The sequence below is a fragment of the Passer domesticus genome, chromosome 6 (assembly GCF_036417665.1).
Source record: "Passer domesticus isolate bPasDom1 chromosome 6, bPasDom1.hap1, whole genome shotgun sequence".
NCBI lineage: Eukaryota > Metazoa > Chordata > Aves > Passeriformes > Passeridae > Passer > Passer domesticus.
In genome coordinates, this window is record NC_087479.1 from 74153405 (window position 1) to 74178242 (window position 24838).

At 49.6% G+C, this 24838-nt stretch overlaps 1 protein-coding gene and 1 long non-coding RNA gene across 4 annotated transcripts; both read right to left on the reverse strand.

Moving 5' to 3' along the window:
* Positions 1-1193: 1193 nt before the first annotated feature.
* LOC135304047 (serine/threonine-protein kinase PAK 3-like) lies at positions 1194-17298 on the reverse strand. 3 transcript variants are annotated; one of them, XM_064426340.1, is made up of 18 exons: positions 17175-17298; positions 16807-16976; positions 15921-15992; positions 15468-15590; positions 15063-15188; positions 14346-14487; positions 12107-12170; positions 11241-11289; positions 9890-9999; positions 8945-9062; positions 8011-8110; positions 7390-7586; positions 6925-7059; positions 5256-5398; positions 4428-4565; positions 2185-2356; positions 1679-1723; positions 1194-1539 (listed from the first exon to the last, which is right to left on the reverse strand). In XM_064426340.1, the coding sequence occupies exons 1-14, from the start codon at positions 17236-17238 to the stop codon at positions 5354-5356; spliced, it is 1515 nt and encodes a 504-aa protein (XP_064282410.1). In that variant the 5' UTR covers positions 17239-17298; the 3' UTR covers positions 1194-1539; positions 1679-1723; positions 2185-2356; positions 4428-4565; positions 5256-5353. The 3 variants fall into 3 exon arrangements, with proteins under 3 accessions (XP_064282410.1, XP_064282412.1, XP_064282413.1); XM_064426342.1 differs by having other exon boundaries at positions 4428-4583; XM_064426343.1 differs by lacking the exon at positions 4428-4565.
* A 2765-nt stretch (positions 17299-20063) lies between these two features.
* Positions 20064-22746, reverse strand: LOC135302303 (uncharacterized). The gene is made up of 3 exons (XR_010363997.1): positions 22385-22746; positions 21554-21591; positions 20064-20169 (listed from the first exon to the last, which is right to left on the reverse strand). It is a non-coding gene; the product is annotated as an uncharacterized LOC135302303 (long non-coding RNA).
* Positions 22747-24838: the final 2092 nt, after the last annotated feature.

Sequence of the window (24838 nt, forward strand, 5' to 3'; positions counted from 1 at the left end):
CATGGAAATAAAACTTTCTAATGCACTGTAGAGTGAGTTAGAAGAAATCCCATCAAGGGAAAGATATGTCATGAATGGGTAACCATGAAAAGTCCTCAGTCTCAGCCCAGCCTGGGCAGCAGCACTCTGGCACGCTCTGTCAAGCAGCAGCAGGCAACAGGCCCAGGGGAGGCAGCCCAGCACAATTCACCCCATGCCCCCCACGGCAGCGTCCCTGGGGCTGCTGCACTGCAGAGCTGGAGGAGCACCCCCTGAGCCAGGCAAAAATGGACCCAAGTCTCAGGGTTTAGGAGGTGACATTTTCTTCAACTTGGCTTGAAGGAGAACAGAAGGGCAACAACGGCTCAGGTGTTCAATCACAAAACACCCCAAGGGCTCTCAGGTACAGGGACTCAACATCATTGGCTTGGAGACAATGGAGGAATTTGTAGAATGCTCTGCAAGGAAGAAAGGGGCATTCCCAGCCACCTTTGAGTGTTCCCAAATATTATCCTCCCTCAGACAATTCCATCTCCTTTCCCTAAAGAAGGTTACGGCCTTGCTGGCAACACCTCTGCCATGTCAGCTGAATGAATACATGGAGGAAACTTAGGAAAAGGACTAGTCTTCAATGCCCCCATAGGTCTGTGCAGGAATCACGATCTGTGTCTCTCTAGAAAGGCTGCTTGAGACAGACTAGTCTTAAAAATGATAAGAAATGGACAGCATTTCCATAGGGAAACTTGAACTGAATTTCCTTTTAAAATCCATTGAAGTACCTTGCCTCCAACATTTCTCCAAGTGTTTTACAAAACTCTTACAGAGATCTGGATCTTCCCTGGCTCACTGAGAAGGCGAGGCCATGATCTCCAAGCAGTCCTGAGAGCTGCTTCAGCTGACAGCTTAGAGCAGCCCATGTGCACTCCTCTGCAACCCTCCAAAACAAGGTCATTTGGGGACAGGGTTGTCCAAACTTCTAAGCCTTTGACAACTTTGGCAAAGAGTTTGAATTAATAAGAAAGGTCAAAAACCACCCCTACACTTATCATAAAGAATTTCCACCAACTGCAATATTTTCTTAAAATGAGCACTTCATAGTAGAGGTAGTGGGCTTCCACCCTCTACTGATCAATTTATTTCAATGGACAAACGTAAGTCTTGAAGCCAGCAAAAAGCCACTCCAAACATGATACAATCAACATTGAGAGATGGAATTACCAATAGTGACATTTCTTTATTGTTAATATTCAATACTATCATCTTTCAACTTCTTAAAATTACTAAACTTCTTTGAACTAATCCTACATTTTTAAAAAATCATCTACTCCAAAGTGCTAACATAGCCTAAGGTTCTGTACTAACTTAAATAATCCAAAACATCCTAATCCTCCGTTGAAGTGAAAAATCCTGAGTTCAAAGATGTTCCTCTGTTGAAGCAGATGTCTGGTGCCAGTACTCCACTCACTGCTGCTCAAATTCCGAAATGCAGATCTGAATATGGGCCAGCTTCTTGTGGAGGTACTCGCACCTGCTCCTCATTTCAGAGTAGCTGGGGCTACCCTGTGAAGGAGAAGGCAAAAGAAAATCAGGGCATGCAAACACTTCTGCAGAGTTTAGAATCTGATATCCTTTGCTTTAAAAAAGCCTTGAGGCAGACTCAGCAGTTGCCATGGCCCTGCAGGTCTGGTGTCACACGTACCTGTTGTAACTGCTGATAATCTGCTGGGACTCAATGATGCGGCATCTTCAAAAAAAAAAAAAAAAAAAAAAACAACAAATACAAACCATGAAGAATGTTTCACTGGCACCATAAAATGCACACTTTGGTAAAACACTAAAAGTACACTCAGTCTGACTCTATAGAGATTTTCTTCCCTGTGAGCCACCACTCTTCTGGGAAGTTTACCAAACAAATATCCATCTCCCAGCATCACCCAAGATCTGTAATTAAGCCTCTCAATAGGCAACAGAAGCAGCCCATGCTCTAAGACTCTGCTTGGGACACCTCTCATAGACAGCTGTTTCTTCATAGACAGCTCAAACAGGGGCTTTTGGGCAGGGTCTTGCCAAAATCAGACCCAGCCCAAGAAGTGTCTGAGCATATTTGCCAATTCCACAGTTTCCCTCTGTCTCACTGAGCAGTTCCAGGGAATCCAAAACACTGCTGTGATGAAGCACAGTCTTCATGGTTTTATCCTTCTTTACCTGATAGGCTTTGGAGCCTGGAGTCAGAGACTTCCATTGTTCCTGAAATTGTCTGAACTTCTTGATGGTCTTGTCAATCTTTAAATATAAATTCCGATATTCCTCATACTCTGCATTGAAGTCGTCCTTGTAGCGCTGGCGTTGCTCCAAGGAGACAATGGCTCCGTATTTTCTAAAGGAAAAAATGAGACCATTTTTCTCTGAGTGAACTCTAAGAGAACATTTGAGTATGTTTCTATTCCATAAAACACACATATAATTTGACACCAAGCACAGGGTAATGTCAAACACAGACACACAAGCTTTGAGTCAGTGGCTCTGGGACTGACAGTTTCTGCTTTCAAGCTCATGTGCATCAAGAGAATGTAGTCAGGTAACTCTGGGAATCTGCCACATTTCTATGTGGCCCATTTCTAGTTACTAATAGCTTACATTGTAGAGGTTTCCTTCATGAGCAGGTGGAAAACACCTAGAAATTATGTATCCTCATTTCAAATGTCAAAGTAAAAACAAACACAGCAGCTTCAGGAAGAGAAGACACATAACTAAATTATAATCTCTTCCTTTGTAGGAAAAACTTAATTGAGTTACATATGACTGCAAAAATTCATCTGCAAAATATTTTTGTAAAGGAATGTATTTATGGAGATGAATGAACTTTTGAGCTACATTCTTGTCTGTCTAAGGGCAAAGCAGAGTCAATGATACTATTTGATTCTTCTAGTGGACAGCAGTTACATCACTGACCTGGGAACTGAGGCATTTCTAACACACAAAAGGAAACAAAGCCACAAAAGCAAACTCTAGACAAGTCAGAATTTACAAACAGAAATACCCAAAGCACATCAGCTCCTCAGGAGGCCAAAACTCATTAAAATGCTTAAAGCCACTGATGGGAGTCAAGCCTTCTTCATTCCCTTCTCCCTCAAATCAGCAGGTGTGAGGTTTATCAAGCTCATGATAAAAATCCAAGATGAAGTGGCAATGAGAATAATAGATGCCACTTGCCAACACTCTCACACCAGTGCTTCTGCTCCTCTGGGCCTGAAGGTCTGGTTCTTATTGGATGACAAAAACTCCTTCGGCGTTGGAATGAATCCTTCATACCACCCTGAGATTAATATTTACAAGCAGTAAATTGCTTACAAGTTGAAATTCAGTAGTAGGACAGACAACAACTTGTTCCAAGGATGCTTGCCAGGCCTGATACACCTGATTAATTTTGAAAAGAAAACCACAGATGCCTTTCTCATAGCTCGGGATTGTTCTAAGAATGTAATGTTTTAACTTTTAGGGCGTACTGAAAAGACCTCTTCCTCTCTCATTTGTGCTGTCAGCTGATGTTCTCCTCAAGGATGTCAGGCTAACCAAAATGTAGAATTCTTATCAAACCCAAACTGAAGAAGGAACAGTAGAAGTACTAACAGTCATAAAAACAACACCAGCATTAAACCAGCCACACAGCCAACCAATTTCTTGGAAGTATTTTGTCTCCAATGGCTGGTGACAAGTCAGAGGTCTAAAGGGAATCTAGGAAGCCAAGTGTTCTCATCAGTTTGGCCAGACTAGCACACACACCTTCACAGAGGCATTGGCTGGGTTGCAGCCTTCTGCTGCTTGCAAAACAATCCCTGCTTTTGTCTTGACTGCACAGGGAAGCTCAGGCAAAGCCCATCCACTCCCAGCTGCCCTCAAAGGCAAAAGGAATGCCCCAAAGTGCTGCCTGGCTGCCCTCGAGCACAACACTGGCTTCTATAGGGATCCACAATGTCTGTCTGACACCAAAGGCAGGAGGAACACGTGCTCCAGCCCATGCTGAGGCACACACACCATGCACTGCTCCACCAGACAAAGAACACACAGGACACACTCAGCAGCTTCAGGCACCTCCTCAGCAGCCTGACAGCCAGCCTGCTCCCACAGCTCCAGCCTGGCTCTGCAGGGAGCTTCCTGGGGGACCTCCCTCCTTCTGAGACACAGCTCTGCCTTTCCCATTCTCTTTGGGCCTGCAGTGCCATTCCTGCCTTCCTCAAACCTGCTCTCTGGTAGCCTCTCACCTGGCCAGTCCTTTCCCTCATGGCACAAAGGTCTCTCCAGCACTGTTTACCAAGGGCCAGCAGGGAGACAAAGCCACCCAGACAGTGTCCAGAGAAACAGTGCCCATAAGGAGTGCAGAGCAGTCCAAAACAACACACAAGCTCTCTTTTCACACCCTTTGCCTTTTGACTGCCTCAGCTTCGTACCTCTTCTTGGTCAGCTTGCATGGTGGCAACTTCCTGCTTCATCTCAAGCAGCCTTTTCTCCTGCTCCTTCTCTACCTCTGCCAGGAAGTTTGCCCATGCTGCCAGCAGCTACTGTGCCTCCGAACGTTGCCCTTCCAGCTCGAGGGGAGGAAGACACTTCCAATGAAGTTCCAGACAAGTTCACCAAATAATCAGTGGAAGCTTCATGCCTCACACCACCCCCCCACCAGAAAAGTGCACATCAGTAGTGACTCTGTGCCCTCCAGAAATGCTGTCCTAAGCAGAAATGCAGCAGATAGGAGAAAAGGAGATGGCACCTTCTATTCCTGCTCTGATGGCTGCCTCTTTCCTAGCCCCTATTAAGTTTTGTTTCGTCGGGCCAGGGTTTTATGAGCCTTTAAAAGAAAACTTAATACACACAAAGGATAGCTCAGCTATTACCTTTGGAGGCAAATAATGAGCAGGATGGCTTCTGCTGCAGTGTTGGAAATAAAACTGTTTAATAAAAGGAAAAACAATAAACAGAAAATCCGATCCAGGTACAGAGGTCTGCTCCTGGTAAAACACCTTCACAAAAGCCTCGCAGTTTTTTTGTCTTCTCTTTTTCTACCTGATGGCCCAGGCGGGATCTTTTGGCTCTCATCCAATTAGGTGACCCCAAGGTTTTAGTGAAGTCTCTGAGGTCCTATAAGGTGGCTTTTCACCTGATCGTTGGGAGAAACTTCTGGGCTTTCTTCCTTTTTTGGGGGACAAAGGCTAGTTTGTCCCTCTCTCATTGGGGGCATCCCCCTACACTCCTTCAAGCCCCTCTCTCCTCTGGATTTCTACCTGCTCTCAGAGGCTCTGTTCTCCAGTGCTGAAGTGGTCCTTGTTATCTCCTTTGCTCCCTGCATTCCCTTGCTGCAGGGATGGCAGCAATCAGGCTGTCAGAAGAGGCTTAAGAGAGGCTCTGCTGATTGCAGAAATGGATGCTGCCCAAAGGGAAAAAGAAACAAAACAAACCAAATTAAAAGAGACAAAGGAAAAAGGAACCATTCTTTTCCAAACTGAGTTTCTAACAGGGTTGAGCTGGATTCCTCCAGCACCCGGAAATACACAGACATGGGACTGAGGGCACCATCAGCACGTCTGCCTTCATGTCCAGCATGCTGCTGTCACAGGCAAACACGGCCCAGAACTGCACTAGTCCATTCCTCATGGTGTCGTCACTTGCTGGGATTTTTGTCTTGCTATCACTGTGGGATTGCTGCTTGCTGTCCTAAGGATTTGTTCCTTTCAGGAAAGTCAACAGACTTATTCAAGCTCCTCTTTTCTACAGACATGGGCTCTTTGAGTGTCCAAGAGAGATGTGGGGCATAAAGCATCCCTCAAGAGACTCCCAAGAGCTCTGAAAAATGTTGATCCCACGTGTTGTTCTCAGGAGCTCTGGACATGCAGGTTTTCAGCAGCAAGCCAGGAGCAAGGACACAAGCAGCAGGGTGCAGATGTGCTCAGCTCTGACTTGCAGGAAGAGCAGTGTCTGCCTCAGCACACCCCACTCCCTCCTGTGCTGGCTGGCATCTTCCTTCACAGCAGGCACAGCCAAGGAAGTGGCCCGGTCACCAGCTCCTTGTCTGCCACCAAACCTGGCAGCAAAGCCACAGCCATTCTCATCTACTTGATGGGGCCAGGCAGCACATGGGGCTGGCACAAATCCTGCACAGCTGTGCCTGTTTGGCTGGCAGAAACCTCCAAGGGTGGGCCAGGAGGGACAAGCTGGGTGCCCTCGGATGCTCACAGTGAGCTCCACCCCAGCCCCCACCTTCCGACAGACCAATCTAAAACCGCTTGGCAGGGACTGCTTTCATTGTGTTCCTCAAGCCCCCGTCCCCAGCATTGCAATACTTCAGATCCTTTGCTACCAGGCAAACCTGAATACAGCACCTGAGAGCAAAAGAGGGACACAGAAATGACCAGAAGGGGGGAGCTCTCCTCTGAGGAAGGGCTGGGAGACTTGTGCTTGTTTAGCCTGGAGAAGAGCAAGCCCCAAGGAGACTTTTCAATAGTTTCAGGGGCTTCTAGGAAAGTTGGGAACATATCTTTTAGCAGGGCCAATTGCAAGAGGACAAGGAGGAACAGCTTTAAGCTAAAAGACACTCAATTCAGATTGACTCTGAGGAAGAAACTGTTTGTGAGGAGAGTGCTGGAACACTGGCACAGGCTGCCCAGAGAGCTGGGAGGAGCCCCAACCCAGCAACATTCAAGCTCCGCTTGGATGGCCCTCTGAACAACCTGATCTACTTGAAGATGTCCTTGCCAGTGGCTGGGGTTTTGGACTAGATGACCTTCACTGGTCACTTCTAACCTCAAGCAGTCAAGATCCTACTTAGTTTTCATTTGAAAAGCACCCAAAGCAGAGATTACTCCATGGGGGGCCCATCTGATTCCCTGGAGTTTGGCCAAGGAGCAAACCCTGACAGGGAACAGCTGTTTGGCTTGCAGCCGCTTTGCCTTGTACCTGCAGAAGTTCCTTGGCAGAGCCTCGCCTGTCCACATCCATCTGCAGGCAGCAGCCCAGAAATTCACACAAGCCAGGGGGTAGCCTGAGCTGGTGCAGATTTGGAACCCCTTGCTTGCCTATCAGGTAGCTGGCCTGAAGCAAAAGGAAACATGAGACTCTACGTGATTCTTCCATATCCTTCAGGGCTCACCTAGACCCCATCTTTAAAACTCCACTCTGCAGTGGCAATTTCTTGCCTAGCAGATGCTTAGAGATGAGCCTTCTCTCCCAAAGGAAAAAAGGTTCCAGTGCAGCCCCAGCTATTCCAAGCTGCACCAGGTCTTGCCTTGACAGCTGATGTGAGCCGCAGGGACCTTTTGAGAAGTGGCCCTTGGTGGAAGCACTTCAAGCTGTGGGAATGGGATTTTCTCTAATGGACTCGGAGCAGAAGGACATGGCTATCTGAGCACATTTGCACCTTACCTTGACACTGGTCTCCTGCATATAAGGAGCCTCTCCTGTGGCCATTTCTATTCCCACAATGCCAAGGGACCAGGTGTCCACTTTGGGGCCGTAAGGCTCTCTTCTCACCACCTCGGGTGCCATCCAGTAAGTGGTCCCGACCATCGACCTCCGTTTCCTGTGCTCAGGGCTGAGCACAGCACAGAGGCCAAAATCAGCTGAGGAGGAAAACAAACACTGCTTCAAGTAGGAAACCAAGGAAAAGGGCTTCTCACTCTCAGTCCGAGAATGCAGTGCTGAATCAATCTGGAAAAGCAGCTGGGCTCTCCTTCCTCAGGGCTGCAGCCAAGGACATGGGCAATTGTGCAGGTAACAACCTGCCCATGACTCCTACAAAACCTTGGCTTTTCCTCATTGCCCTGAACGTTTACACTGTAACTCTCTCCCTTTGGAAGGAACACCCACAAACCAAAGTTACTCTGGATACCTGGTTGCTCTCTAGACCACTCAGCACCTTCCAGCTGCGGCCTGGGCTTGCACAGCGCTCCCTGCACTCTCAGCAGCCACTGCTGGCACCCGGCACCTCTCCAAAGCAGCCCCACACCGCCTCCCGCAGCGCTGCGCCTCAGCAGGAATACCCACCCAGCTTGACGGAGCCATCCCGGCCCAGAAGGATGTTGTCGCTTTTGATGTCTCTGTGGATCAGCTGCTTGGCATGAAGGAAAGCCAGGCCTTGCAGGCACTGCCAGGGGAAAAAGAAACAGGAGGCCAAAAGTTAGCCTGATCTGATTTCATCACATGCAAAAGGAGGCTGCTCCTGAAGATTCACAGATCTCCAAGGAGCAGTGAGTGCTGGCAGGAGGAAGAGCTTGCTGCTGCAGCACTAGGAGAGCAGGATCTTTCCAAGGGAAGGCATATTAGCTTTGGAGGGGGAAGCATCAGTCAGTCGTTGCTCCAGACTGTCCCCTGCAAAGCCAGTCAGAATGAGCGCTGCTGCAGCGGATGCGCTCTCCCCGTCCGGACGACAAACAATGGTTTGCCAAAAGAGGAAAACGTCCCTGCCTTGGATACCAAGGGGATCACTGTAGGGTGGGAGACTGGAGGACAAGGATTCTACGGCTGCCTCGACAGCAGACTTGGAAGTAGCTCCTTTGTCAGTTTTCAGCAGCAAGCACCATGCTGGGTGCCATGCCATCCTTTGGAGTGGAGACCTGTGACAGATGAGTCTCTCTTTGGCTTGGCCTCTGGTTTAAAACTCTCACAGCAGCACCTTTGCACTTACAGGCAAAGAAGGCAGTGCAGAAAGGCTCTGGGCAAAGGCTTGGGGAGGCAAAGTGCAGAACAGAAAATAGAAAGGAAAAAGAGACAGAGAGTTCAATGATGGTGGATAAGAGTGAAGAACAGAGTACAGGAAGGGCAGGGACACTGGCAGGCACTTCAGTCCAGATGCTCTTTCTTCTCTGAAGCAGAAGAGCAACACAGAAAGAAAGCTCTGAACATGGAATCACTCACTTTGCAGTGCTTTCAAAGAACGAGCCTTGTCCAAGCCATGCCAAGCACAAGCAGGACCCCTTACCTCCCGACACACTGTTGCTATGTGTCCTACAGCCATCCTTCTCACGGTGACCACATCAGCTAAGGAGCCTCCATCCATATATTCCAACACCAGCAGGACAGCCTCATCCACAAGGTAGCTGCAAGAGGAAAGCAACAGCGTGGAGCTGAACGTGCACAGCTAAATTGCTGTGGGGAAGAAAAGACTACAGCTGAGTTTTGTTTCCAGGTCACTGGTAAATGAAGATGCAATCAAATGAAGACACACTCCACCTAGGCTAGCCAGTGCCTGCCATCTGTGCCACCTAAAGGAGGAAGGCACATCCATGGAAAAGGAGACGGCTTAGGTGGCAAGCAGGGGAAAAAGGAGGTTTAGTGAGGAAAAAGATAAATCTGGAAGTGGACACATCCCAGCAGCTGCTTCATCATCTTCAGACACAAATTGCACCATTCCCTCCAGCAGCAAGGAGACACAGTTTTCACAGCTTTTACTAAAGGCAAGTGGGTGTGCAGCACTGCCAACACCCTTTGGAAAACCTTGCAGAAAGGACAGTCCCAAACAGGAAAACAATTTCAGACCTGGCAAATTATGTGTCTCCTAGCCTAGTCTTTTGGCATGCAAGGCAATGGAAAATAGTGGGAACAGCACAAGGGAAATAATCTCTGGCATGCTTTCTCCTCCAACACTTGGAAAAAATCACGCCCCAAACCAGCAAAACCACATGCAGCAAGTGAACATACAGGCTGCTGGCTTAGTAAGAGAGCCAGGTTTCTGAGATCAATCTTCAAGCTGTTTATGTCAGGAAGCATTCATGGGGACAGAATGCAAACTCCTCCCATGCCTGGTGCAGGAGTGGATTGATGTTCATTGAAAGATCCATTTTCTGCCAGTGGCTAAAGAGCTTTTAAATCTTTGCCTTGCAAGTATGGAAATGAACATTCCCAGAAAATCACCAGAACTACTTACCTTTCTAAGTAGCTGACAATATTGGCGTTCTTATTTTCTCTCATGAGCAGGATTTCTTTTAATACTCCCTCACAGCCCTGGTGCTGGAGATAAAGTTCCTTTACAGCCACCTACAATGACATCAAAAGCTCTTAGGGACAGACATGACTAGAGCCTCTTTCTCCAGCACTCATGGGCCTGGATGCCTTGTCACCTTGGAAAAAAGGGACTCTAAACCATCAACCACAAAGCGCTAACACCACCCTCTGCACCCGCAGGCTTCTCAAACAGACTTTGTTTAGCACTACTATTATCATTTACACACGCTTTGGAAGCCAAAAGTAATTTTGCTCCTGTGAAGAGACGGCTGCCAATTCAATTGTGTGCCAGAGTAAACACATAAAAACATGATGGGGAAAATGCTGTCAAAAAAGAACTGCAAAGCGACTCAAGGTAAAGTCACAATCCCAGCACATCCTCACTTCTTCAGTTTGGCTTTTACAACTTTGAAGAACAATCTTTAGACTTGAAATTATTGAATGGGTTTAAAAATGAATAACCCTTTCTGTGGTGCACTATGGATGTGCCCCAGGTTCTAAGTACAGGGCTCAGGGCTTTTGGACGCCTCCGAAACCTCCCTCCAAGTGCAGTTCCTGAGCACAGCTCTGCAGGTGGATAAGGAAGTACCTTCTCTAATTCCTTACTATTAAGGAAGATGGAATGTATTTCCTGAGAGTCAAAAAGGATAATTCAGGACTTGGAACTTCTAGCCCCAAAGAGCAGCAAGACTCTCCAAGACACCACCATGCCTGTTCAGAACAGAGAGCATCTCTCCAGTGGAACACAGGATCAACACAAGGTTGTATTATTTAAGGCTCTTCATCAACTTCTTCTCATTCATCCGTGCACGTGTCTCTCTGTGTGTCTGTGTGTGTAGGTGTGTGTGTATGTGAACTAGGTTCCCTAGGACTGAAAGGCAAAACTGTGCTCCAGACAAGATCTCTCTTTCTGAAGGGCTTGCATTGTATTTTCCAACTGAATCACGTGATAGAAAACAAAATATCTGTGTCTGATCCTGGGCTTAAGAGGAATTGGGGCTGGAATGATGGCTCTTGCCATCAGCTAATCTATGCATATTTATCCAGTAAGTCCAAGCTAGCGTGTCCTCTGAAAGACACCACGGCCATCCTTGCATTCATTCAAGTAGGAAGGAAGGACATAGTCTGTCCAAAATGCATTTTGCAGCCTGCCTCTAGACAGACTGCTTCTGCAGAACAGCCTCTGCAGCAAAGACAGGCGGCCCAAAGCTCTGGCCACAGATCACATCACAGGGAAAGCACTCAAGAGCTGCAAGATCTGCACGGGCACTCACCGCTTGTCCTGTGGCAGTGTCAAAGGCCTTATAAACAGCTCCAAAGCCCCTAGAATCAGAACAGTGGCAAGAACAGAGAAGTTGTTCAGTGCTGAGGAGCAAAAGGCAGCCCAGGCAGGAGCTCTGTGCTGCCTGCAGTGGCTCTAAAACACTGGGCTTTATCTATTCTTCAGCTAAGGGCACAGCAGCCCAGCAGCCCTCTGCCATGCAGAGTGTCCAAGAGAAAAGCTGGCTCCCACAGGAAGAAAAAGGGCTGCTAGAAATCTCCAGTGTACACAGTAGGTTATGCATGTGGGGGGGTTTTCTTTGCCTTTTTCTTCTTGTGTCTGTGCCTGTGACGTGCCTTTCCAGGCAATGAAACACACAGTGTTGCTGGGCCTTCTCACTGCTCTCTTTTCATCCTACCTGCCAAACTCAGGCAATGCCACACAGCCTTTCTTATTTTCCTGACCACTGAATATTGTTTCCAGAAAAATACTACTAAGGAATGCTACTGAGAGCTGTTATCTGACAGCTGTCTGGTGGGAAACAACACACAAAACCTGCTCTCTCAGGTTTTCCTTCCTTCATGAGTGTGGCCATATTACTTTGAATCATACAAAACCATGTCTCCTGGGAAAATAGGCAAACTGGTGCCCCATCTTGGAGGGACAGGAGGGCTTCCAGGTCCTGCTCCTTGAGGCAGCCAAGACATTGTCAGCATCCAGTCATCTTTGATGATGCCTTGTACTGCCTCAGTAGTGAGACAGGGACAATCTGGAGCCAGGCTCTGAAGATGCTTGCAGCTTGCCTGACTTCCCACGTGCCATTGCACCACCAAAATTCCTGGCCTGTGGTTCTGTAGAAATAAGTGTGACTGCACTCACCCACTGCCAAGATGTTCCCATCCAGTGTACTTTTTTTCTGGATCTTCCACACTCACCACACACCCTGAAAGAAACAAAATGCAAGAAGCAAAGTTCAAAACAGAGAGATTGAGCTTGCAGGAGATCTGAAACCCAGCTCCACTCTCTGGGGCTCTGAGCAATTTCTGGTCTTTTGGCTAACGATAACATCAACAACAACAACAACAACAGCAGCCCCAGCAAGACAGGCAGCTCTGCACAGAGTCTGATTCTCCCACACTCCTTTCCAGGGTTGCCTTGAGGGGAAACTAAGCCCATGGAAAAACCATCAGAGCAGACAGAAATCAGAAGACAAACTGGCACCAAGGCAAGCGGCTGTCATCTACAAATGGGAAGGAGGGCTGAAAAATCAGGAGCCTTCATTTTCTTGGGAAGAAACACTCTCTTGGGAGATTCAGCACAAGATTACATACTTCCAAAGATTCAATGCACCCTGGGATCTGGGATGAATTTTTATCAACATCTGCTTTTTGCAGACCAGAAAGAATATTGCAAAGTGAATTCCAGGAGAGGAGGGGATGTTCCCTTCCTCTCAGCAGTTTGCCTAAAGAATGCCTTGACATTTTCAGAGAACAGCAGCTCATGCTACATCCAAGAACAATGGCTCTAAGAATTAGAACCCTTTTCATTTAGGAGCAGGCTAAGTTCTGAAGACCACTTTGCCTGTTCCTCATTCAGTGAAGAACTACAAGTGCTGGTCTTCAGCCCGGGCTGCAGCAGCCACGGGCACTGGACTTGGCCCCTTGAACAGCACCCATGTGCCCCATCTTCCCAAAGGGCACAGCTCAGATGGGTCACAAGGACAGCGCCGCTCCTCAGGCGCTGCCGTGACACAGACACCTGCACAAAGGAGATGCTGATCGTCTCACCAGCCCAGGCAAAGCTGCAGCAACAGGGCGGCAGCTGCAACCCCACAGCTGAGGAAGGCTCCAGCCCCTGCAGGCACAGCAGCTGTCAGTGGCAGGGCAGGTATGACAAAAAGCTTGGCAAAGCCTACAAACGGCCACTGACAGCCACTGTCAAGAAGCCAGAGGCACACCCAGCTCTGTTACACGCTGTTGACCCCATTCAAGGCAGAACATGGTTGTCTTTCTGTTCAGACCCACGGAGGAGTCAATCAATCCACCTTTTGTCCCAACAGCTGATGGCAGACACTGAGTAAACTGGGCTCTGCTCTGTGCCTGACCCGTTAGTCTCTGACAGCACTGCACTGGCAGCTCTTACTAGTTGTAAGAAGCAACTGAGCTGTACTGCAGAGTCACCAAGGCCTTGGTGTGCTTTCCTAGAGTGCAGGAATCTGTGCAGGGATTGAGGCCAATGCTTAGTATTCCAAGAGTGTTTACCAGCTGGGCATTAGCAGTGACAAAGTGCCTGGTACTGCAGGAACATGCAGCAGAGGGGCTGCAGGCTTCCTCCTGAGAATTGCCTGCAGGGCAGTTCTATCTGGAAATGCCACATGGATGTGTCTCTTTGATGCATCTTCCTAGGCATACAACTAAAATATCAAACAGGGACTGTCAAAAAAAGTGTGGTGGTTTTCGTCTTTTGGGGCACTTTGAAAACAACTCTTCCTCTCTGATACCTCAGGATTGTTCTAAGAATGTAACATTTTAGCTTTTAGGGCACATTGAAAAGACCTCTTCCTCTCTTATTTGTGCTATCAACTGATGTTCTTATCCAGAAGGTCAGGCTAACCAAAATGTAGAATTCTTATCAAACCCAAACTGAAGAAGGAACAGTAGAAGTACTAACAGTCATAAAAACAACACCAGCATTAAACCGGCCCCACAGACAATCAAGTTCTGGGAAGTATTTTGTCTCCAATGACTGGTGACAGGTCAGGAGTCTAAAGGGAATCCAGGAAGCCAAGTGTTCTCATCAGTTTGGCCAGACTAGCACACACACCTTCACGGAGTCATTGGCTGGGTTGCAGCCTTCTGCTGCTTGCAAAACAATCCCTGCTCTTGTCTTCACTGCACAGGGAAGCTCAGGCAAAGCCCACCCACTCCCAGCTGCCCTCAAAGGCAAAAGGAACGCCTCAAAGTGCTGCCTGACTGCCCCCAAGCACAACACTGGTATCTGTAGGGATCCACAATGTCTGTCTGACACCAAAGGCAGGAGGAACATGTGCTCCAGCCCATGCTGAGGCTCACACACTATAAAACACTGCTCAGTCACACAAGAAATCCCCAGCACGTACTCAGCAGCTTCAGGAACTGCTTCTCTCTCTCCTGGCTTGAGGGGGCCGAGCTGCTTATGCTCTGGTTTTCAGGCTGTGGAGAGGAGGCTTCTTGGCAGGATGCTGCTGCACCAGCAGCTTCGATGGCAGATCCTGCGTCCACCTGGGAGAAGAAATTTGTTTGTGTTAGAAAGGTGCTTGGCAGAGATGCCCCAGACAGAGCATTTCAAAGGCAAGCCCTTAGGAACAGCACTGGTGCTAGGCTGCAGGCTGAGCTGTCAACTCTTCCTCCTCAAGTCAAACCCACACAAGCAGTCAGAGACTACAGCTTGTCACAGCCAGCCATAGAGGAGAGTGTGAAAGGGAAAGAGCAACTTTACACTTCACCCTGTTCTGAGGACTGCAGTCACCATGGACAGGGAGAACTTGTTCAGAATCTGTGTGGGTCACCATGCTCACCTGAACAAGCCCCTCAAAACACAAAGGGAGCACTAAGAGGCCAGCAGAAATACATTCACAGGATTGCTGGCCCACTGGCCAAAGCACTAGCCCTGCTGCCCAGGGCAGCAGCTGAGATTCAGCAGCCCAGGAAGTGTCCTTCTCTCCAGCTGCCATGGAGCCCACAGAGCACGGCGGTCAGAGACATTGCCCCCATCCACTGCTGCTCTGCAGGGGAAAGGCAACAAGGGCAGAGACCACTTGTTGCATGACTGCAGTGCCTCCTGCTCTTTCACTCACCTGCTTTTCTTCAGCCAGCCTGTACTGCAGCAGGACCTTGTGCATCCTTTCCATTTCCTCTTGGTGCCTCTTCTCCATTGCCCTCATCTTCCTCTCAGCTTCCTGCAGCTCAGCCTGCAGCATGACCTTGATATTCCATCAAGAGAAATCTTACTGGCACCTGCCATCACACTCACGTTTCCTCTTTTCCAGTCTCTAAAGCACTTCTATTCAGCCACTTCTTTCTGCTTCTTTACCCAGCTCTAACCCTTCCATCCCAGCTCTTCTTCCTGCTGCCCAGCACTGGAGCCTGCCGGGCTCTGTGCTTCCAGTGCCTGCAGTAGTCCTTGCCTAACCTTTCCTCAGATCTCCAGTTCCTGCCCCCATCACTGCCCTTCCCTCTGCTGCCTGCCTACTCAGGCTCACCTGCTCATTCTGCCACTGCTCATTCAGCCTCTGCCTCAGCTGCTCACTTTGCTTCAGCTCTCTCTGCAGCTGGTACACCTTGTGGATGACAGCAGCCTTCTGACGCTGCTCTTCCTGCAGCATCTGCACACAAAGGAAGAGAAGATGGCTTTAAATTTCCCACACTCCACTTGTGTGGCAACCAAGACTGATGTGCTCTCGCTTTCCAAAAGCATTTTGTTCTCATGCTCGTATTTCTATGGGGCCAGCTAAGAGACAATGCCACCCAGACCGACAGTGCCCAGGGAAGCAGTGCCCATAAGGAGCCCAGAGGAGTCCAAAACAGCACACAAACTCTCTTTCCACACTCTGTGCCTCTTGACTGCCTCTGCTTAGTAGCTTTTCTTCTTCAGCTTGCATGACGGCAATTTCCCCCTTCATCTCAAGCAGCCTTTTCTCCTGCTCCCTCTGTACCTCTGCCAGGAAGTTTGCCGGTTCCTCCAGCTGCTTCCGTGCCTCCACATGCTGCTCTTCCAGTCGTCTCTCCTGATCAGGGGAACAGACAATTCCTGATGAAGTCCAAGCAATGCTCTCCATAGAAAGAGATGGAAGCTTCATCCCTCCAACAACCCCCCCACCAGGAAAGTGCACATGAGTCATGACTTTGTGCCCTCCAGCAATGCTGTTCTAACCCAAAATGTAGAGGGAGTGTCAGCAGGTGGAAGGAAGGAGATGCCACCTTCCTTCCCTGCTCTCATGGCTGCCTGTTTTATGGCCCCTCTCTCCTCAGCATTTCTGCCTGTTCTCAGAGGCTCTGTGCTCACATTCCCCCTGCCCTTTGATCAAGGAAGAGCTGCACATGGACTGCAGGATGAGGATGAGGCCAGCGCCTCAATGATCCAGTCACAAGGCAGGCCACCAGCTGAAATACCAGCAGCACGGGGCCTCTTGCATATGATTCAGGCCCAAAGACATCTGTCCACCATGGGAGGACAGAAAGCAAGGAACCCAGTTGCTGGACTGCAGTTGGCAGCAAGGTCAGCAGCCGCCTGCTGCATGGCACAAGGCTGTGGGGAAGATCCTGCCCCTTCGCTGCCATGCTTTGGGTGGCGACCACCCAGCCTCCTGGGGAACTTGGCTGATGCCCATCCTCAACCTGTGGCTGCATATACTGTCCCAGCATTGTCCTCTGGCTCTTCACAGGCCTTCAAGTATGAGCCCTTGAAGGCCCCTGCTGCCTGGCCCAGCAACGTCTGGCCTACAGCAGATGCTTGTGGCCATGTCACCTACTCAGGCTGCTCTTCTGCTGAGACAGCCCACCAAACCTGCCTGAAATCTTCAGGTGCCTCTTGTTTCTTACCAGTTCTTGCATGAGGTTCCTTTTTTCCTCTTCCTGGGCAGATTGCCAGAGTCTCAGAGCCTTGCAGCACTGCTCTTGTGCCCAGTGGAGCTGTTCAGCCATGTCTTCACATTGCTGCTGGCTGAGAGCTCTTACAGCCAGCAGCTCATGACGAAGGCCCCTCACATCCTCTGCAAACATGACACACGGCAGCAGTCAGACACTCCACAAGCAGAGCAATCTGCTGGCCTTAAGCCCTTCCAGTTTCAGGCAAGGAGGGACCTGCCCTCAGATGCTTCACTGCTCAGAAGCCCTGGGCACAGAGCTGCCTTCGCAGCCACTGCACGGGGCAGGGCCATCAGCAGAAACAAAGCGTACCAGGCTCTCACCCAGTATCGCCTCCTTGGCCTGCCTAGCCCTGTGCACTTGGGCTTCCACACGGCTCCTCGCCATCTCCAGCTCCCATATGTGCTGCTCAGCCTCCAGCAGGCTGCTTTGCAGGCTCTCCTTCTCTGACCTACAAGGCGTGAAGATGAAGAGCAATTGTTCCTGGCACACAGGGGCAGCTTCTCCAGTAAGATGTGCTTAAGATCCCTACACCCTAGTATGGGAAATGGCTTGCATGGAAACTCAGATACAGCAGGACTATCTTGCCACTTTACATAGCAAAGCAGGCCCCTCCAGGTGACTGGGCAGCCTTTCCTCATGACCTAGCCCACCTCAGTTTGGTCTCATCAGCCAAAGCTGAAATAGCTGTTGCCTGACCTATCACACACGGGTGTGCCCACCAAATATCTGCAAAGGGACAAAAGCCCAGCCTCTGCTCACAGCCCTGAGCTCATCAGCACTTCCAAGTCACTCTGCAGGTGCAGGACAGAACAGGGCTGTCCTGGCTGACTCCTCAATGCTCATGCCGTTCATAGTGGACGTATAGGTACTTTGTTGGCCAGGCACTCTCTAAGTAAAAGGGACTAAAGGAATTCACCAAACCATATAGCAAAACCTCTGGCTTCTAGCAGCATGAGTAGGAAACCAGAAGTAGGTTTCTATCTGCACAAGAACTCTCTAGGAGGAGGGACAGATATCCGGCCAATTAAATTACTGGAATTGGATTAACAAGACCATTTGCTACCTTTATGTTTGATTAACTAAGCCAGCAGTGCCCAAATATCTGGGCACTCTTTAAAAAGGAAGAAGGACCAGCCAAAAAGATCCTTGACAGGTTACAGAGGTGGCTGAACAAGTGGGCAAGAATCAGTGCTCAGCAAGAATCCCCAGAAACTGTCAAGAAGTCACAAGACCTTTCCCTTCTGCTGCTGCTGCTGTTTGTAAGTAGCTCTAGGTTCTGCACCATCCTTCACAGGAGTGAGCTCTGCAGGCTCTCAAGATTTTCAGCATGACCCTCCAGCTTCACCTGAAGCATCAGCGCCCTACTCACAACATTCACATCTAAGAGCCTTGAATTCCAAAAACCCCATGTCAAACAACTTGGCAAGCAAAGATTGATGGTCAGATGCACTGAAGGAGAAAGCAAAACCAGAGGGAAACTTCTGGATTCAGCAAACATCTGCACAGTGTTCCTGGTCCTCAACTGAGTGCCAAGTTGGCTTGCTTTGCACTTGTCACAGGAATGTGCAAGGGGTCCCAAGCAGGCACACATAAAAAGCTTTGAGAGCTTGAGCTGGCAGAAAAGTAATATTCACATCACAGTATCCTTCCCTTTTTGCTCGTGTCTCTTTGCTTCTCTGCCAGAGAAACATCTGGAGAGCACACAGCAGGCAGTAAATCCTGGCATAATGCTCACCACCTTTGTAACTACAGACCTTCAGTAATGTCCCACCCAGGGTCTCCTCCCTGCCTTTACCTGGCCTCTGCCAGCTGCTCTGAAAGGCCTCGCAGGTCCCGCTCCGTGGCTGCCAGTCGGGCTTCCAGGGCAGCGTTCTCCTGTGCCAGCACTGCCTTCTCTCTGCACACCTGGGACAGGGTGTGCCCTTGGCGGGAGAACTCCTGCAGCAGCTTCTCCAGGCCCCTGTGGGCTGGCCGCTGCCGGCGGAAAACCTGGCAGTGGGGGGGCACCATTTTTCAAGAGGAACAACAACAACAACAACACAGGCTCGGTCTCAGCTTGCTGCCAGAAGCAGCATTCGGGGGGGTCTTGCTAGGACAAATCCCTCTCCCACAAGTGCTGCCTAGGAACAAGGTGAGCGTACCTTTGGCACTGCCAGAGGAACCGCTTCCTTCAGCAGATCCCTCTGAGGCTGCCATTCCTCCGCTGTCGGTGCCGCCACCTCAGACGCCCTCTCCAGTGAGGAGTGGCGCTTTCTCTCAAATGCAGCCAACTCCTTCCACCTACGGCAAGCAGACAGACAAACAAGCCTTTAATTGCAACACAGTCTCCTTGCAAGACCAGGACTGCATACCATGTCCCACACAAGGCAGTCTCAGGGGCTTCCAACAGCCCTCTACTTCCACCTCAAGAGAATGCTGCAATTCCCTCCCTAGACCAGCATCTCTCTTTGTTGTTCCTGCAGGTGAAGGAGTCACCGCTGAGGAAGTCAAACAAGCTTCCAGAAGCCACAGAACACTTCCAGAAACCTCAGGTACTCTCAGCGTAACAGCTTCCTGCCTGCTAGCTCTTACACTCCTTTCTGATTACAGTGGATACTGGACTTGCAAAAGTTCTTCTTTGGCTAAGACATGCTTGCTAAGTCTAGATGAGTACTGCCACAATTACTCTTGCTTTCACTAGTGAAACAAGGAAAGAGCCTGCAAGCCATAGTTTGGGGAGGAGGTGGGGACGATTCTCCAATCCAGTTATCAAAGGATGGGTTAGGCTGGCAGAGATCCCAGGAAGCCTCTAGCCCAGTCTTCAGTTCCAAGCACTTGGGGTCAGCATCTGGACAGGCTGCTCAAGGCCCCATCCAGCTGGGGCTTTGGAATGTCTAGGGCTGGAATCTGCCCAAGCTCTCTGAGACACTTGTTCTGCTGCATGACTGCCTTTGCAGGTCAATGCTTTGCTCTCCTTAAGCCCAGCCTGACCCTCCCTTGCTTTTACTCTGGTCTAGTTAGGAATGCTTTTTGTCAAGGTTTAAGGAGTGAGTCCCAGGAGGCAGCTGTGCTCTAGGTTGCTCAGCAGCCAGACCTGCCCTGGGCTGCCTTCCCTCATCTGTGCTGAGCAAGTCAACAATGAGAAAGCCAAATTTGTTCTTTGACACTGGGCCTCCTAAAGCCCAGCAATGCCCACCCCTGCTCAGAGAAAGCGAGAAAGCTCAACACACACCTGAACTCCTGGGTGCCGTGCACTCCGTCCGTGCTCTCCTGCCACTCTGCCTTTCCTGCCTGGGCCCAGGAGTCCTGACTGGCAAGATCCTCTCCTAGCGGGACCTGCAAGGAATAGGCAGGGAAAAAGCACAAACAAGCAATCAGGAGCAGGGAAGTTGGCTCCTGAGAGCTGGCAGAAGCAGCAAGCAGCATTCTGCCTGAAGACAAAAGCTGTTGTGTGGGGCTGTTTATGTGGTGTTGATGTGGTGTTTATGTCCCAACTAACCCTGGAGTTGCTCTGGAAGTGTCTGAATAGAAGCAGGCAACACTTCCCTGCCCAGCTCTGCTCAACTGGCTTCCCCTCAGGATTTCAGGCCTCCAAGAGCAGCCAACAGGAACTGCATTGCAGCCCTTCACAGACAGATTTTGTCTCTGCCATGCAGAGCTGCTCAGGAGTCTCCTCAACACACTTGGGTCATGTCAAAGTTAAGGAGGCAGTGGAAGCAGTGCCTGTAGCTACCTAGATAGGGCGTGGAGAGGGGTGGGTCCCTGCAGGCAACAGCGGCTCCTCGGCACCCCACAAGGCTGTGAACTGCACCTGGGGACCTCTCTCTGCTGACAGCAGGGAGCCTGCACAGACTCTGTGCACAAAGGGGCTGACTTCCACACCAGTAGCACTAAAGGACATCATGCTACCGCTTCCCTGACACTAAGGGAAGTTCACAGTCCCTGTGAGAATGCCAGGAAAATGATGCCTGCATGTCAATTTTCAGATGCCATTTCTCATGGGTCAGTGGCTGGGCTGAGGAGCGAGGTCATGGCAGGACTCCAGCCCACAGCATCCTCAGCCACAAAGGGCAAGGGCTGCCTGCTCAGAAACTTGCAGCTCTGCACTGCCCCAAAGCTTTGGAAAGCTCAACCAACCAAAGCTGCCACTGATTGCTGCAGGATGCTCAGGCCCTGGACTGACAACGCCTGGAGGTTTGTTGTCCTTTGTGTCCCCTTTAGCCTCTGGAGGAAGAGAGCGAGCCAGAGGAGGTTCTGCTGCTGCTGTGGTGCTCTGCAGACAGGCAGCAGTGTGAGGGACAGGGCTCTAAATGACACCTGTCATTTAGAGCCTGATTTCTCCTGAGCTCTATTCCCAGCTGTCCTAAGCAGAAGTCATGAATTTGGGTAAAAGTGAGATGCTCAGGCATTAAAACTCAATTTAAAAGGGCTGATAAGTCTACTGTTTAAACAGGATTGTGCATGCTTCTGCAGGAGATATTTCAGGCTGGCTACAATCAGCATGCAGCCTCCTGTCTGCAAAGCTTGACTTCCATTAGTTAAAACCTCTTCAGTGGAAAAGGAGGAAAGGGATGGAATCCTTCTGGTAGTGTTCATGCAGATGCTGATGTGGACTTTCTTTCAGCTTGCCAGGCTGGCACCCTACTGCAACAGGCCAAGCCCACAGCTTTTTCCACACTCCTCAGACACCAGGAATGTCAAGGGTGCCCGTCCCACTCACCGAAGTGCGCGCTTGACTCCTTCCACCTCTGAGGCGAGCTGCCGGGGGCAAGGGAAAATGAACCAGGTGCTGTTAGAAAACTCTTTGTGCTGAGGAATCCCACAGAACAAGTCCACCCCAGCAGAGAGCATTCTCCTTCCACAACATCCCTCCAGGAGCAACACTTCTTTAACACAGCAAGCAAGACTGCAGGCCAATACCCTAGGCTGTGTCTACCTTTTGTTCAGCTATGCCACTAAGGAACTAGAAACTTGGCCATGAAGACTCAAATTGTTCCTTAGCAGGCAGTGCCTACATTGGAGCTCACTGTCCAGCCTACAGCTAAAGCAGCTTTTTTCTCCTCTCTTTCCTGGACTTGCTTTTTCTTTTTGTAAATTGCATGCAGCATGTGCCATGTGGTTGCTGTAAACAATTCCCCACAAAAGCTTCCACCAAACCCCTCTCAGCACTTGCAGTTGTGTTGGGACACAGCACAGGCCCAGCTCTGGGCTTCAGGAGCACACACAAAGTGCTCAGCAGTTTGCCCTGCAGCGCAGAGCCAATGGCTCTTGGAGCACGCAGAGGGGGTCCAGTTAGACAGGCACATCCTTTAAGGATGGAATGCAATCAAAAGATGCTTTTCCTCAGTTCTGGAGAGACCTGCACAGTTTTTGGGAGGATGCCTGCAAAGCTCTCCCAGTCTGCATTTTGGAGGTTCCTACACCCTGCTGGGCAAGAGACACCCCCTTCTCCAGCTGAAGCTCTTGACAGGAGCTTTACCAAACATATGGCATCTTTATGCCATTTTTGCTCCAACGTGCTGCCCCAAAGGAAAAAACAACTTCTATTTACCAGCCAAACACAGAAAAGCTTTCCGAGAAGCCGCCAATGAAAAGGCGCTGCTGACTGCTCTACGGACTCGCTCCATCCTTTGAGCAGGGCTGCTCGAGTCCGTAGGCCAGGAAACAAAAATGGAAAAAAATCCCACTTGCACAAGTCTCGGGACTGTGCAAGTAAAAAGGGGGAAAACAGGACACTTGCACGAGTCCTGAGACTGTGCAAGTAAAAAGGTGAAAAACAGGACACTTGCACCAGTCCACGGACTGTGCAAGAAAATACAGAGACAAAAGGAACACCGGCCGTAATCTGAGAACAGCTCAGACGAGGTGATCCTCCTGCAAGGAGCACGCCAAGAGCTGCTCTGGACGCTGAGGCCTTGTGGGCACCAGGAAAACCTCCTGGTGACAACGCTGTGACGTGGCAGCCCTCTGCTGACATCACAATAGCAGCTGCTCTGGCTTGCTCTGTGAGTTCATGCATGGCAACCAAACCTTCCCTTCAGCTAACACAACAGAAAAGCCCAGAAAGTTCTCCTCTGCCCCAAAGCAGCACAAAACCCCCTTGCAGTGCATAACCCACAGCTCAAAGGATCCCAGAGTAACACACAACAGGCACCAAGCCCATTCACCCTGTATGCCAAGCTGAACACTCAGAAAGAGCCAGCATGTGAGGAAACCAAAGGCAATGTGCCCTTTTGCCCAGCAGTGCTTCTGACTAAAACCAAGAACATTTGTTTAAATGCTGTGGATGAAATTGTGCTTTGCTAATATCCTGGAGAGTTCCCTCAACTTGAATGCCTGTCATTCCCACCCACTTGCTGCATGGCTAACATCAACCAGCAAACTGTAGGGCTTGCTGAAGGAACAGTGACACCTAAGTGGGGAGAAAAAGCCAAGTAACCAACCTGCTGCACACACAGCACACTGCTGCTGCACAATTACAGCACCTCAAAGTAGCCTTTGGGGCCTGTGCCTCACTTCTGGCAGCTTCCCTGCAGTATGCATCTGGCAGTCACAGGGATCTGACTCCAATGGACACACAGAAAGAAGGAAAAGAACCTTAAATCCCAATGTGGCACAATGTAGAAGCTGGTGGGGGGAGTAAAACCACCAAAATGGGCAAGTCCCACCTAAAAGGGAGTTATAAGACAGAGACCAAATAGCTCAGCTGGTGGGCACACCTTAGCAAGGCAGGCTCAGGAAAACAGAGCAACCACAGGCTTTCCAAAGTTCAGAAGCTTCCTTCCCCCTCCTCTCCTCCACCCTTGAAAACAGGTTTTTTCTCCCTCCTAAAAATACCTTCCTGAGCACAAGCAGAAAGTGCCTGGAAAAACCACCAGGTCTGAGTTAAAAACTAAAAAGAATGGAGAAAGATCTGGGCTTTTGCTGTTTGCCTGCTCTTGCAGCCATGGCAGCATTTTGGAAGGGCTCTACACAAGTCCAGGTGTTTCCCAGTCCCAGGACCACCTCTGGCATGAGCCCAGCAAGTGGAGTGGAGAGAGCAGCTGGTCAGACACCACATGTGACAGCTGGGAGGCTGCATATTGTCCTGATGCAAATTCCCTCTGTGTGTCACACGAAAGTCAGGACAATTTTCAAGAAATGTCTGATTAGATGAGGAATGCCTGTGGATCTACAGACCCCACATTTGTGCCTTACTGGTGTCATAATCCTGAAGCTTTAAGGTGTTGCTGGGTGACCCTAATTTCCTCCAGGCTAGAGATCAGGGAATAGTTTCAAACATGCACTGCTTACAAAACAGTCCCCAGAGCCAGGCATACCGTTTTCTGCCCACCATTCACAAAACACTGCTGTTTCCTCAAAGGAAAGCAACAGAAAGCTCCAGCAGCCTGCCCCCAGCCCAAGAGTGTTGCCACATTCTCTTCATAGAGAAAAGCAAAGCACAAATCTTCCCAGGAATATTTCTGGGTTTCACATTTTCTGAACATCAGAGAAAGAGAAAACACAATTCTTATGACTGTGTTGTGCCAAAGTAGAATGTAATATGGAGATTGTTTCCCCAAAGTGAGGATGTTTTGTTCCCTTGGCCTATCAGGGCCAGGAAAATGTGTGTGTCGGGACTGCCACGAGACAGTCACGAGAGAATCAGAGTGGATGCAGTTCTGTGCAGCTGTGAGCAAGGGTGAGTGTGTGGCAGATTCAGTTTAGATGCAATGTATATCGTATGGTATAACAAAGTAATTATTTAGCTTTCTGATAAGGTGGAGTCACATGCATCATTCTCTCTCCCTCTCCACAATGTCAGAGTTGCCTTGATTTTCCATACAAGAGTTTCCAACTGATTTTTTCCTCTACTTTCTATGTCCTGTGTCTCAGCAAAAGTGGCTTCTGCCAGCACAATGAAGTGGACACAGACCATTTGTTCACATGCAACAGCACGGGTTGGTGCTCCAGCCTGAGAGCTGGAACTCAGCAATTGGGCAACTGTGCTTTGAGATGCAACAGC

Excerpts from the sequence above, each read along its gene's own strand:
- LOC135304047 (XM_064426343.1), bottom strand. The coding sequence starts at position 17,238 with ATGGCGAGGAGCCGTGTGGAAGCCCAAGTGCACAGGGCTAGGCAGGCC. Across the intron at positions 15,189-15,467 it reads AGCAGTGGCAGAATGAGCAG|GTCATGCTGCAGGCTGAGCT; the intron begins GTGAGCCTGAGT and ends TGGAATATCAAG. Across the intron at positions 10,000-11,240 it reads ACACTGCCACAGGACAAGCG|GTGGCTGTAAAGGAACTTTA; the intron begins GTGAGTGCCCGT and ends ATGTCATTGTAG.